The 16220-nt window shown below is 32.9% G+C and overlaps 1 protein-coding gene across 7 annotated transcripts in view; it reads left to right on the top strand.

Moving 5' to 3' along the window:
• The first annotated feature begins 368 nt into the window (after window positions 1–368).
• The window catches only part of LOC130898193 (kalirin), a 372700-nt gene continuing 356848 nt past the window's right edge, over window positions 369–16220 (top strand). For 6 of the 7 annotated variants that reach the window (XR_009059842.1, XR_009059843.1, XR_009059844.1 and 3 more), the window contains exons 1-2: window positions 369–566; window positions 5378–5563. Coding sequence is in view for 3 of the 7 variants with exons in the window: in XM_057807288.1 (XP_057663271.1) it covers window positions 5385–5563 (179 nt within the window). In the remaining 4 variants the exon portion in view is untranslated. Of the gene's footprint in view, window positions 567–5362; window positions 5564–16220 lie in introns of all 7 variants that reach the window. The other variant, XM_057807287.1, reaches the window with a different exon arrangement.

The following is a 16220-nucleotide window of genomic DNA, read 5'->3' as shown; positions in this document are numbered from 1 at the left end:
TAACGCGGAAAAATAGGTCCAAAATATTTACAGAATTCAAGACTCATTGCCTACTTCATTGAATAAAGGTAGTCTTTTATAGCCTTAGCTTAAAATAGTCCAGGATCTATTCACTAAAACACTGACTGATGGTTCCAGAATTATACGAATCAAACATTTCTTAGTCACCTGTTTGTCGGATCCGGTGATAATGAGAAAAATTTTTTGAATTTATCTGTACTTTTTGTATTTTGCTTCGACTCAAAATTAAAAATATTCTTGATTCGTAACTCCTTTAACTTTTAAGTTGATACGTTGCTGATAATTCTTCTTTTTTGTAAAAACCTAGAAATATAAACGGTCTTGTATTAAATGTCAATCGGTAATTCTGGTATGTCAAAGATCTAAGCGAAACGTCAGTAATTCATTAGCAGAAGCCAAGATGGGGACTGAGTTGTGTAGAGTTGTAGTTGGATGTTTTTGTATAGTGAATTATTCTCCATAAAAATGTATATGTGTCTAAAATTGTGACAATAACGTTTGTGAATAATTTTAATGGAATTTTTAAACCATTCTTGAACTTTGAGGTGAGTATTATTGTTTCGGCAATATATGAAATGAATAAAAGAATAAGGATCAACTTAAATGATGTTTATAAAATAAATACTTGACTTAATACATTGCTCTCTTTGGAAATCAACTCATTTCAACCATTTTGTATACTTAATATCTTTGATACAAACAACTTGTGCACCATGTTTAATTCATATGAAGGTAGAAAATGTCTTTTGCTACAAAAATAGAACTCTATACATATTATTTTTTAACTTTATTTATCTTCAAACGAGATGTGCTTGAACCATATTTTATAAATTATTGAATCATGTCAATATCTAAAAGTAGGTATACATCTTAAAAATACCAATAAAAATTCATACTTTTGATAGTGTGGCAACAGATATTAATAATTCCTTAAAACTACTTTATTTCCTTCTTTTATTTCAATATTTTTCACAATGTTACACTTGCCATAAGCAAATTCCACTTTTCAAATTGTGCTTTAGAATTGTGTATGTTTGGATATTTAAATAATAAATAACAACAACATAACCTGATTAAAAAAACATCTTGTATGTCATTTGTCTATGTTATCACAAAATTATCTTTATACACATAATTTAGTAATTTTATTTTGGTTTTCCTATGATATTAGATTAAAAAAATAATTATATTATAAATAATATAGGTTAAATACTTGGTAGTATAGTAACTTATTGTTCAATTTCTGTAGTGAAATGATTAATTTCTTGAATTCGGAATTTCTTTCTAATTGTTACTAGATTCAATGATACTGAGTTTTGACATGTTTATATTGAAATAATGGATAGCCAACTATAACCAAATTAAATATTTTATATGAATAAATACTATTAATTATTCAATAAAGTATAGAAGATAAAGTAGATCCAGTTTTCAAAATAACTCATATTAAATAGTACCTTTGGGGTTTTTAAATTAATTTCATGTCTTGAAATTGATTGATGTTTTTCTATTATTAACAGTGCTTTAATTCAATAAGCAAGATTTTATGAGATTGTTACATGGGGTTTCAAAAGAAAGTTCACATTAAAAAAAAACAATTTTAAGAGATGTAAGGAGTTTCTTGAAAACATTTAATCAAGCACTAAAATTGTCTATAACGACTCGGTAGGTATTCTCTGTCATGACTGCCATTTGGTGACGGATATTTTCTTATAATTGTGCTAGAGTAGTCAGTTTGTTAGCATAGACTTTAGATTTGACATAATCCCACAGAAAAAAGTCCATGGGTGTTAAATCCGGACTGTGTGGAGGCCAACTTATATCACGTCTCTTGGGGATCTATTTACCAGGAAAAATTTCACGAACTTATGGTAGATATCTATTGGACGTTGCTCCGCTCTGCTGGAACCATGTTCTTTGGTTATAACCTTTAAAGTTTTGCAGTTCAGGCACGAAGAACGCTCTGAATTCACTGTAAGTTGCGTCCCCTTTCATCTTCAAAAAAGTAAAGCCTATAATTCCTCGCGCTGACATCGCATCCATACAGGATTTTCTGATGTTTGTATTTTGGATTAGTTGCACTCTAGTAGCGCAATTTTACTTGTTTCGTGTTCATTAAGATGAACATGATCTTGATGTTGGTAAACGTGGAAGAGCGCCCAAACATCTGGTTAAGCTAAGTTAAGCCTCTGACCAGCATAATAAGGTTTCAATTCTTGCAAGTCAGACTCGTCATGGACATCCCAAGTAACTTTGTCTACGTTTTCGATGGTTCTAAATGGCCTTGGTTTATCCAGTTTGTTCAAACTTCTCGACCCGTTTTCCAAAAAGTCGAGCGCTTGGCACATTATTTAAGTGACGAACATTGTAGAATTTTTTATGAGCTATAGTCGTTCGCTCGAATGATCGCTGTAAAACTCACGCACGCACAACATACGGCCCGCTCCGTAGAAACGCTCCATAGCGATTAAATTCCAAATAGTCAGGTTACTAATGGACATACCTCCCGCGCCTCTGCGATCAGCTGCGTTCCACGCAATAAACAATACAAAGGTGAACTCTCTTTTGAGACACCTTGTATTTGCGTTGTACTAACTTAATTTTTATAATAAATGACATCTGTTTTCAAAAACTATTGGTTTGATAGCCACTGAATTTAAAAAAAATTAATTAAATTGTTTATAGAGAATAATTAATTTGAATAGCGAGTTTGTAATAATATTAATAATTCTTATAGAATAATAGTTCTTAATCCAAATGATATAAATATTTTGAATCTCTAAAGATGTGAAGTGAAGTAAGATATAAATAGAAAAATGTTTAATTAAAATTTGTAATATAATTGAAAATAAAACAAAATCGGAGCATACTTACAAAACATGTTTCTACATAACTACCATAAATTACCACTATGGAATATATTAAGCCCCATTGAATTCATATTATGTAGAATCAGAGATTTCATGTAAGACAGAAATGGCAGTAACAATCCTAAACCAGACTTAAAAGAAAGTTCATATTTGTAATATGCATGTTCTTTTTAATCAATATAATTATTTTCACTCCAAGTTATATAGTGGTTGGTTAATTTAATGTAATTAATGGAATGGGAGAAGTCCTGTTTTATAAACCTATCTAGGTTCACTCAACAATGTTTCATTTTAATTAGTGTATTAGCACATATTTCAAATATAGTTATTCAAATAAAGTAAACCAATTAATAAGATCTCTTGTTTGCATGACGATTGTTGGTACCTTGAGGAAATGTACCATGTATCATTTGTGGAAAGCATTCTTACAAAATATGATGTGTTAATTTTTTCGTTAAAGTTATATATTTCAAATTTTTCACTTTCTTCATATCCAAAGCATATCCTCATTTATCCTTATTTATTTATTTAAATTTATTTTTTGAGGCATGTATAACAATTAGTTTATATTTCAAGTATTTTTTAACTTGAAAAAATAAAAAAAATGTCAATAAGAAAAAAAAAAACAGATTCACTAATCTACTTTTCAGCAGTAAATTCTGAAATACTAGCATTTTCAAGATGAAACATTTGATGGAAAGTTACAAAATTTTGTATTTTATCTACAAAATACTTTCACTCGTATTTTTGAATATCTTGGAACATTCTAGTATCTGTGCTGGCTTTAAAAAAGTTGCTGCTTAGGCATCGTATTCAAAGCAGTTTTTGACTATGCTTGCAATGAGAAAGAGTTTCTTCCTCATCCCTTCAGAATTTGAAATCATCAGTTTCCGTTAATCCTAATCACATTATCTGCTTTCTGAAGCAGCAATGCTCTGTAAAGAAGCCAAAGAGGAGGTGTCTATTCCTGAGATCCAAATACATTTAAATGTAGCAGTATCGAAGCTCCCAAGGAACTTGTTTGACTGATACAGCCCGGGAACATTGTGCTTATCGTTCTATTTTTTCGTTTTTTTCTAAACTGTTTCCTTTAGGAGCATTTTCCTATATCAAAAAAAAATGTTCTACATTAATAAAACGGTCATTGTATTGATAACTGCTTCACTATTAGAATGAATTTATATGGAAGGCTATTCATAGCTTATTTTCAGGTTAATGGTCATATATCTTTCACTTACAAATGTTTTTGCTTATCTGATGCTTGAAAAGAAGTCTGGTGATGATAAGTGTTTGGTACTAGCCTCAAAATCTGTGCCTGCTAATGTGGCTATTGAATCTAAATAAGTAGACAAAAATGTTACATGCTATTTGAGTTCAAATTTAACAGATGATAATTAGGCCATTTATTTGTGTCTATAACTATTTTTGATAAATTTTTCGTATTTAACACGATACACATACACCGGTATGCCTATGCGCAGGCTGACGTCACGCTGGAATCAAAATGTAAAGTATAATGTATGCTGTATACCTGTCATAAAGTTTTATTTTGATTCTAAGACTAATGTTTGATGCAAAGACATGTCTATATATGTATTATTTATATGATGTACCATTTAAATTTCACGTTCTTAATTAGCAATAGATAAGATATATATATATATATTTTTCTACCCGTTCCGTGAAATAAAGAGACTATTTAAAATATGATTAGCAAAATTAAGAAATTGTTCAATTTAATAATAATGTTTTTGATATATTATGGGTATATTTTATTTATTTCTTTGAGCGAATCATCTATACGTAAGTAAACAATGTTTTAAACCTCGACATTTTGCATTATATGGAACTATTCTCTTTGGAATGATTGGAACCAACATGCGCTAAAATAAATAAAATATAAATAAGAGGTATATCGTATCTAAATATTTCCAACCAGACTGAAACCGTTTTTGTTAATAATTCTACAAAGGAATCGACAGCAATATACAAGTATAATTAATGGAAAAAAAATAGGAATTGTATGTGTTATTTTGTGATTTACGACATTCATTAACCACATTTTAAATTAATTTTATCCTCTCGACCACAGGGTTCTATCCACTGCTTCGCCAAGTATTTTTTAGAAAACCAAAGTATTTATTACTTGTTTCTTTTGGTATTTCGATTAGAGTTTTTGTATGTAGCGACGACATGATGAACTCGTAATAGAAATTACAATTTTTTAAAAGAAAATAACAATTAAATCAACTCTATAATAGCCGATAAACACAAAAAAAAAGGTCACAAATACACAAAAACCCAGTAAATACGTACATCTCCAACTTAATATTAACAGCCAGTAAACATTCTGATTCCAGCGTGACGCCATGCGCGAGGCGTATCGAATTTGAGCTGACAATTCAGCATACCGATGTATATGTATCGTGGTATTTAGTCTGTTATGAAATAATAGAATAAAAAAATAGTAGATTGCATATTTCCAGTTTAACTATGGACGGACAAAGGGCGTTAGAGTTAATGCCTCTCCTTCAAGAACGTTTAGTGATATTAACAGGAGGACGCGACCGACGTGGTGGACCAGTTTTGTCGTTTCCGGCAAATCCTCGAAGGGAACGTGCCAAACCTGAAGATTATCGGAAAGTTCTACAATACTTGATGTCCATACCAAGGTAAGTATTTTACTATCATTAAATAAATTGCGAATAGTTTTTACAAATATTTCGTAATAATAACGGAAATAAACTCAACCAAATTTTAATTTAAAAAAATGAAGGATCGGGTATCACTGGTTTTATAGTGGTTCAGATGAAAATTAATGAAATTATGTAGTGAAATACAATTTATGCCAAATGTAGATGGTAAATTAGGTAATTTGGTTCAAATTTTTTGCTGCTGGTCATAATAGATCTATCGAGTAACAGTTTAAAACTGCCAGTAACACATATTCAACATCATTATTACAGAATTCTACTACATCACTCAACAAGTCGTACCCCTTGAGCAAGGAGTATTTAAGATACAATTCTTAGAATTATCAATCCAGTTATATTTAACTATGTCGTGTTTATCAAACTATTTTCGACCAAATGAACTAATACATCACTCATTAAGTCGTGTGACACACAGATGGCGCTGCCATTATCATATCTATGATGTTTATGACGTATCAACTTTGTGACAGCCATTTAAGCGAAGCTACTTCTGTTATTTTCAAAAAAATGGATTCAAATCTCGTCTGTTAATTTGTCATTGCTTCTTGATGAAAAAAAAATACTGTTAACCTCAGCAATGGCTTAAAAAGTGTTATCCGGACTCTGCTCCATCGAAAATAACCAATTGTTATAGATTTGCTGAATTTAAACGTGGTTGTACCGACACCGATGATGGTGAACGTTCTGGTCGTCCAATTGAAGTGGTTACTCCGGACACCATAAAAAAAGTCCACAAATTGATTGTATTTTATCGTAAATTAAAATTGTGTGAGATAGCTGAGGCCTTGAGTAAGATTTTTTCAAAGTGGGTGCCGCGTTTACTCACAGTCGATCAAAAACAACAATGTGTTGATGATTCAGAGCATTGTTTAGTCATGTTTACACGTGATAAATCAGCTTTTTATGTCTATACGTGACAATGGATGAAACACGGATCCATCACTTCACTCCGGAATCAAAACGATCATCATCTGAGCGAACTGCAGCCGGTGAACCACGTCCGAAGCGTTCAAAGGCACAACAGTCTGCTGGGAATGTTATGGCTTCAGTATTTTGGGATGCTCATGGAATATTTTTCATCAACTATCTCCAGAAGGTAGAGACGATGAACAGCAATATATCAATATACTACATAGAGTTGTTGGATCTTTTGAATGCAAAAATTAAGGAAAAATGGCCTCATATGTCGAAGAAAAAACCACTGTTTCACCAAGAGAACGATGGTTTAAGTGAACGAATTACACTTCGAATTGCTTCCTCATCCACCTCATAGTCCAAATTTGACCTTCAGTGACTTTTGATCCCAAAAAACTGTATTTTCGTTAATAAGATACCGTTTTGACCTGAGCTTGATAATATGGAAGAAAAATTTATTAAAGTTCATTATTTATAAATTCAATGGATGCATTATGGGATGGGTAAAAACGTTTGACCGATAGTGTACATTAATAACTAATATATATTATATTGTTACAGTTACTGTAGTTAACTACATACGTAATTATTTTCTTGTCAAGATCGTGTGAAAATTAAACATTGAAAATATTATTTTAATTAAGTCTTCTTATTACGACACAGAACGTGTTAATTTCTACCATAGTTATTCAATGACCTCTCCGATTTTTAATAGCAAACGATAAACATACTTCTAGCCAGTCATAATCAAATGCAATGCATCCATTAGACAAATATTAACATTGTTTAAACACGTTAAAAAGTACTTTCAATGAATACGATTTACGTCATGATTTTTCAAAACAATGCTGTTAATTAAAATGAACGTGATTCGGTTTTATGACGACTTCTTCATATACAGAGCGATTAAATATCTGTGGCGACTACTATTCTCATGGTAGTGACCCAAAAAAATTTTTTCCCACTAGATTGTCCAATATGTCGTATACGATGTGGAATAAATTGAAAAAAGAACGGTTGGATACATCGATTTATAATTTTATCACCTTCCTTATTTCAAAATTAACAATTTCACAATTTTCAACAAATGCAGTCGTTTTTTTTTTTAATTTCGACATTAGAACGTATCAGTAAACTAAAGCAATATTAAACAGTTATCGTTGTACTTTTCTTTAAATAATCATTTATTATTACTCCGTTGCAATCCCAAAATACATAACTTTATTCGCCGAAAAATCGGATTTCGCTGTATGTAAAACGAAATTTTGATCAGCATTAAGCAATTGCGACATCCATAACTTTTACACGTAACCTTTCAACTCTTCATTATATTGCATGAAGCCTATACTTTCGATTTTATTAATGTCTATTGAGTATAATAATGAACCAAAGTTTCGGTTACTACTGCCGAGTATAAGGGCAGGGATTTCATTAACTATTTCTGGAATAGTTTCCGTTAAAAACGGTTCCGGACGTTCAACATGTTAATATCACGACTCTTAAAAGCACATATTCATTTATAAATCAATTAATGGGATAGAACACTTTCTGGATAATATTTATATAACTTTTACTCGTTATTCTTTATTATTATTATGCGAAAAACTTCTGCACTGCTCAGCTTAGAGACGGTATTATTTACCTATCCCGGATACAATGTATCAAAAGGATTAGGCTCGGATCACATAATGAACTTACGCACTGTGTGGCAAGTATTCAGTATTACAGCCTTCTGGATGTTGGCGAAGGTGTTATCCCAAGGTCTTAGGCACGACGCCCGCTGCTGACATAATAACTGGGACTATTTCCACATTTTCGCTGTGCCACATCTGCTTAATCCCATTTGCGAGATCCGCAAATTTGGCCAGTTTCTCCTGGTGTTTGTTGAGAACTTTATGAGTGTTTGGTATAGCTACATCGACAAGAAGGACTGAATTGACTCTTCTATCAACCACCACGATGTCAGGTCTGTTATTCGTCACCTGTATATCGGTGATAATGGGCCTATTGTAGTAGGGTCTAAAATTGTCATTTTCGAGCACCTTCTGCGGCTGGTACTTGTAATACCGTATATACGTATTGAGAAGACCGAACTTGTTGGCCAGTTTCTAGTGGATATGTTGCACCTCTGGTTATGCCGGTGTAAATAGTCGGTATTATCTAACACACTACAAGCAGATGTTATATGTTGGATGGTCTCTGATGTTTGTTGGCACTTTCTACATTTGTCAGATTGAGTGTTCGGATCCTTAAGAATATCTTGTAGTTATTTGTGGTAATAACTTGATCCTGGATGGTCATCATGAAGCCTTCGATCTCTGGAAAGAGATTGCCGTTTGTAAGCCATCTGTTTGAAGCTTTTGTGTCAACGTGCGGTTGGTTGAAGTCATGATGATGTCTACCGTATAGTGCCTTTCGTGACCACAGCTTCTCGGTGTCCAATACTATATTTAAGTCAGATTCTGGCGATGCGAGGTTAAAGGGTGAATAATTCTTATCCGCTTTGGATATAATCCGGTGCAGAGTTGAGGTTCCCCCTTTAGTATGAAAGAATTCTCGTAGTTTCATTACCTGTCGAGAGTGCAGGTTAAGAAGGTCAATCAAATCTCTTCCTCCCTCTTTTTGAGATAATCTTGTTCTAATAGTGGATGACTTCGGGTGGTGGTTTTTGTTCTTCGTTATTGTTCGTGTCAACCTCTGAATACCCTTTAGCTTTGTTTTCGTCCACTTCAGAATTCCAAAAAAGGACGTTAAAACAGGTGCGGCATAGGTGTTGATTACCTGGACTAAGTTTTAAGCATTTAATTCGATTTAATTCAATTCACTCTTTTGGTGTATTGATCCTGAATTCTAGCTTTTGCCTGCTTGTGGTCCAGCAACTTAGCTTATCGAATTCCCATATATTTGTAGGTTTCTCCGTTTTCCAACGCCTGTACGATATCTCCGTTTATGATAATGTTTTTCTCGATATGTAGAGTCTTGCACTTGACTTATTATTATTATTATTATTATTATTATCAATATATATATTTATATTTGTAATGCAATGAAGTACAACGGAATTTTCTCATGAACGTGCATCTGGGAAAGTTTATACTGTTTATCATAATAAAAAAATAAACTTCTATTGAAATGAATTGCGACCTCACATTTGACCGATGTAGTCAATTCAGACAGTTCCGTTCAGACTAATTCGCGATAAAATTAATTATATTATCATCCTGCTAAAGTCACAAATAAACACAGTTAATCAATTTAACTCATATTGGTTCGAATTCTTTTATTAAATGGTTTCATATGTCGTTGCATATAAATAAAAATCGATAGAACAAAAAATAAACAATGTACTTAATGTATTTAATCATAAATCAATCGGTACATTCTTCCTTTCCAATTGTTTCAATTACTCTTTGCACGACGTCGAGGAATGCTTGGGATTGTTGTCATACCGGAAGATAAATTTTCCGCCAACATTTTCGTTCTTTCTTCAAAATTCCTTCAATTTTTACCAGGTTTCCTGTAGCCCTTTCTCCAAAACATATTCAAACCATCACAGAACCTCCGCCGTGTTTTACAGTCGGGATTACACGCGGATCTAACATCGGTTCTTCTTTTGACCTCAGTACAAAAACTCTTCCCTTAAACCTAAAAACCATAAACTTTGATTATTTCCTCCATGAAATTCCGTCCCACTTTTCATGAGTGCATTTTTAAAGTTTTTTATTTTAACGTCTCTAAAGAGGTCTCTTCACTGCCATCCTTCCAAAAAGACCAGCTTCTTTCAATCTCCTTTTCACTGTAGAAGTACTCAGAGGCAGATCCCTAGATTAATTAATCTGAGCTGCTATCTGTGGGACCGTTAGTCGTCGATCACGTTTACAGCGGTTGTGGTTGTTTTTCCACGTTGTTGTTTACGGTACTTCGAGGTATTTTTAATACAGCGGGAATGGTACAGTTACTTTTGCCTGGACTGTGAATTCTTGCGATTAATGCACGAATTTCAAATATTTTTTTGGTTTTACTCATTTTGAAACTGAAGTTTAAACCATAAGCCATAAGACTTTGCGAGAACGAAAACCATTCTTATACGAACTTCACAAAAAGATGTCTTCATCACAGCATATTCTTGATTCTAAAATACAATCATAAACATGGAAGATTTTATTCACAGTTGAAGAATAATAATTTGTCGTACTCACCGTCAAAATATAATAAAATAAATATAAAAATAAGTTATTCAATATAAATTATATTGGTTAGTATTGTTTCATTAAATGATTTTATATTATGTCGTTGCGTATAAATAAAAATTGTGTGGATACTTCCGAAATTTTCGAACTGAAATTACCTAATTTTACATTTTAGAATATTTTATGTAATTATTAGGCAATCAATAAAGAATTAAAGAGACATTGACGTTGTCACTGGTACAGTAATTGGGAAAATTGGTATTTTCATTCTCGGGGTATATATTCTTGAACTTATTTTTCATTAAATAGCTAATTTGCTCCATAACGAACTTCATTTATCTGGCTGAAAATGTCTGGAATGTTAAATCGTTCTAGAAAACAGTAACAATTGATTGATGGAAATTATATGTTTCCATCAGTACAACTGAGTTTAATTGGTTTTTCCAAGTTAAACCCCCAATTTATATTTATCAAACTTTTTACGTACACAGCTTTCCAAAACTCCCATTTCCCTTTTAAATTTAGAAAGATTTAACAGAAAGTAGTGAAATTTGAAATATTTAGGGTTGTAAAGTTGATAGATGACGACAAGGTTATTGTGACCAATAATTTTAATTGGAACCCCATGGCAGGCGACACCTATTTTCATACTGAATACACTGTTTATACCAACACTCACAATTACATTGTCTGAAGCTCGTTTCGAAAACCAAGTTATCGTCTTCGGATACTGAAGGTAAAATCTTACGTAAGGTAAGTAGGGTCTCTGAAGACGATAACTTGGTTATAGAAACGAGCTTAAGACAATGTAATTGTGAGTGTCGGCGTAAATAGTGTATTCAGTATTCAGAAATTCCAACTTAGACACCACACCTCTTTTCCAAAACAATCTCGTTTCGAGTTTTGAAATTTTGAAGCTACCCGTTGCTAGCATGAAACTTTGCATGCCCAATTCTACTGCAAACTGCTAACCATCATTTTTTAGAAGAATAGGGCCTCCGATTGCGTCCTTTTTGTTTCGCCACTGTTTCAACCACTTCAAATCACATTTACGTGTTTGAACTCGCAAGATTTTAATCCTTACGGTTTACAGGTAAACAATCTTTAACAATAGTGCATAGCATTACATTACTTTCCATCAAATAATTATTGTTTTTTGAAAAAATAACATGCCGAACCGTTGACAAGAAATATAACATACATTGGGATGAAGGGTATGTCATACAGATTGAGTTTCATGTATGGAACGCCTCAATTATCTCGGAAACCGCTTGAACTATTTTTATAAATTATTGTGTACAAGAGTCTTGTGATACAATCGGTATTATGGTGGTATTTACATTGTTGTCAGAACTCTCCTTTTTCCGGAAAAATGAAATATGTTATTCCAATTTGATCACCCTGTATATTATGTGATTTTAGAAATACAATAAATATTATATATTTAGATGGCTACGATTGAATGAAATCGTTTAATTAATTTATAGATCTACATTTGTGAAGTAGAAAAATTACGAATTTTAGAAAATATATAGTAAATGCGTTTACAGGATAAGCTCAAAATATTGTCCATTTACTTCAAAACAACAAGCCATGCCATTTTTAAAACTTTGTAATAAATTTTGCAACATCCCTGACTGCTGAATCTTTCTTATCTATGTGGTAATCCTATCTTTTAATTCCTGAATATTGGCAGGTTTTGTTTTATAAAAGATGTTTTTTAAGTGACCCCACAGGAAATAGTCTTAAGGATTCATGTCGGCTAATCGCGGGGGCCTTTCGATAAAACCACGCCATCCAATTCATCTGGGTTACCCCCAATGAAAAAGGGATCAATTATTTTGTCGCCCATTCTTTTAGCCCATACATTCAGTTTTTCAGGATATTGGGTGTGGGATACACGCATCCAACGAGGATTGTTACGTGACCAGTATCTACAATTATGCCGATTTGGATCGTTTTGATTGCAACATTTTTCCATTATTAGGTGTTCAAACTCTCCACGTTTGTCAAAATCGTCATCTGACAACTCTTGAACTATCGTTACATGTGTGGATGGAATTTATAATCACATAAAATTTTCATCACGGAAATTTGCGAAATATCACGTTCCTTCCATATTTGTCTAGGCCAGTTTCTGTGTCAGTCCCCGAAAATATCGATGTTCAGTACATGACATGATTTTATCAGACCGTCGAATTGGGCTAAAATGGATATCTGAAGCACTGAATATTTCATATGAACGCGTTCATCATATAATTCAAGTCAATTTGGACAATGTTTGAATGTTGATCAAAAGCGTGCAAGGGTAGAAGCATCGCGTTCGATATGTGCCCGATTTGAAAACGATGTAGACTTCTTAAACCGAATTGTTACTATGGATGAGACTTGGGTACATTTCTACGATCCAGAAACAAAGCAACAATCGATGGAATGGCGACACTCTGGTTCTCCAAGACCTAAAAGTTTTTCGTGTCTAAAAATGTGCTGATATAGATCTTGCCTCCTTGCCTGGAGATTACTATTCGACATTACTGACCACTCTAAAGGAAAAAATTAAAGAGAAAGGACGCGGAAAGCTATCCAAAGGTGTTTTGTTTTTGCAGGACAACGCCCCTGCACACAAATCTCATGTTACCATGCAAAAAATTCGTGATTTAGGGTTTGAATTACTAGAACACAACTCTTATTCACCAGATTTGACTCCGTCCGACTATCTCTCTTTCCTCAACTGAAAAAAAGGTTTAAAAGGTCGTAAATTTTCTTCTAACGAGGAGGTAATAAAAGCTGTGGAGGTCTGGTTTGCAGAGCAAGAAGAAACATTTTTTTGAAAGGTCTAGAGACGTTGCAGGTTCGCTGTAATAAATGTATCCAATTAAGAGGAGAATATGTTGAGTAATAAAATATTTTGACATTGAAATTTTGTTTGGTTGTATGTAATGTAAAGCTAAATTTTATATTAGACCGTTGTGGACTATTGAAGGGAACTACGAAGAATTTGTCAAATAGAGGAAGTCGTTATATTGAATTACGATATATTGAAGTTGCACTGTATTATATTCTTCTCATTTTTCTGCTTTAGGTTAGTAGGTTTATTTGTGAACCTTATTTATTACCTGTGTGCAATAGCATGCTTCCCCAATTTCTATTTTCGTGAATTTCTATAGTTCACAAAAAGAGGAGCACCGGAATCGCTATTAATAGTTTTCAGATTCAATTTCTTTGATACGGATTTGATTCTAATTTATTATTGAATCCGGAAAGAAATTTAAAACTTCCAGAAGCCTGTTATCGATCGCAACCTTCTTTTAATTAACGTCGGATCATGTGAATGGAAGTTGGATAATTGTACTTATTTTCAATGTTAAACATATAAAGTTTATGCTATTTTTAGCTTATACTACTCTGTAAAACGGTTGTGTTAATTCTGTGACTGATTACTCGGAATATAAAACTAAATACCATCAATTAATTGGACTGATATATTTATAAAGTTTACGGCGATTTGGCGGAGGAATGCCTTTTTAATGATATCTAAAGTTCCTTAACTGTAAAACAATATTCTATTTTTCAACAAAATTTCCTTTTATATCTCTACCGACTTAGTTTAAAGTGTTTCTAAATTTTTCATACCTTTCAAAAAGTACCGCGATATACGAGGTCTGGCTATTAAATAACGAGACTAGTTACGAAAAAGGGTTTTTTTCTCACCTTCAATATACTTCCCTCTCCTCGCCACACACCTCTCCAAACATCTGACTATTAAATAACGAGACTGGAAGTCTTCTTTGGTGAGAGCCATTAGGAGCTCTGCCGTTTGTTGCTTTACCTCTTCCATCGACTCAAATGAGACCCTTTCAAAGCAGATTTTATATTCGGAAACAAAAAAAAAGTCGCACGATGCCAAATCTGGTGAGTAAGGCGGGTATTCGAGCACAGATAGCGCGTTATGGGCAGGTGCGTTGTCCTGGTGCAAAATCTACGAGTGGTTCTTCCACAACTCGGGCCGTTTTTTACGAACTCGTTCTCACAGTGTTGCCAAAACTGACAAACTGTCTGGTTGACAGTCTGACCCTCTGGAATCCATTCTGTTCCTGTTTGCTCTTGTTTTTCGTCACACATGGTTTTCGGCACGCGAAAGAAACGTTCGTTTCGATATTTAATAGCCAGACCTCCGGTTGTCTCTACCACGGAATATAGATACAAGGAGTCGGAATTCTATAGGTTTTTTCACAATATGTATGTAAACCAAAAACTTACTCAGATTATAGTTCCCTTTTTAGCCACTGGCTGTGCAATTATTTAGGACGCACTAACTGTGTTCATTGCTTACCAATATTTCTTTTATTTATATTCTTTTTCTAATCTTTAATTTTAAATGAAAAATATTAACTCATGCGTTAGAAAAGATCGCTTGCGAACACAACTACTTCCTTGTTATTGATTCAAAAGAATACTTCTTGAAAAGTAGCGCTTCTACCGGTAAAAAATTGGCCACCTCAAATTGCAGCCATTTTTTCACCATAAAACTTCGAATCTATACTATCACCTCCTCATTTTTCTGAACTGGCTTCCCACCAAACCATTGTTCTGATTCAGTTAATTTTTCTGCAACAATCGCGAAAGAATTCACTCGAATCTCGTACTGGAAACAATTCATCTTCAGCACATGAGGTCCGGCATCAAAATGTGTCCGTGAATCAACATAATATTAGCTGACGATCGTTAAAGCATAAAAAATTATCAAGTTATTACCATCGAAATACTGGTAAATTGTAGTAATTTCATAATGAGCGTTTGTAATACCTATTCTCACAACAAAAATAGAGAATTTACTAATTAGTTACCTCGGTAAGAAATCAAAGTATCACCAAGGAACACGTGAGCTAAGATCTAGAAAGCCGACTTCAAAGAAGCAATCCTATAATTTGCATTAAATGAAAGATCTAATCTAAATTCGACTGCTGACAGTGCTGTTTTTCATGCTTATTATAATTATTTTAATTGTTTTTCCGGATTTTAGTTCAATTTTAAATATGATTTGAGTGTTTCATTTTTATAATAATTTAAATTCATTGAGGATGATGTCTTTTGGCGACTATTTGAGGTAGACGATACAGTCTCGAAAATGAAAAAGTATTACGGAAGTAGTCGAGAGTTTGGACATAAAGAATTATGTACACTAAAACGAAATAAAGTTAACCGAAATAAATAAAAGTTAACGATGTTGTTGAAGATGTTATTCGACGGATAATGTATGACTTGTATAAAGTCAATTTTGTGCCAACATTGGAAATGATTCAGAAGAAATTACTTATGTACCCTGATTATGATTATAAGCATATATTTATAGACATTTCGTGATGTTTAAAACATAAAAAACTCGATAATGGTTATTAAGGAATCATGTCGTATCGTCAAACTTTGAAAAGAATGATTACTTATTACGTATGATAATTATTAAGACATATCAAGACCCAAATAGTAATATATAAAATTGCTCAAGAGAA

This window comes from Diorhabda carinulata, chromosome 9 (genome assembly GCF_026250575.1).
Source record: "Diorhabda carinulata isolate Delta chromosome 9, icDioCari1.1, whole genome shotgun sequence".
Classification (NCBI taxonomy): Eukaryota; Metazoa; Arthropoda; class Insecta; order Coleoptera; family Chrysomelidae; genus Diorhabda; species Diorhabda carinulata.
Note: the sequence above shows the minus strand (reverse complement) of the source record. Positions and strands in the feature narration are given on the sequence as shown.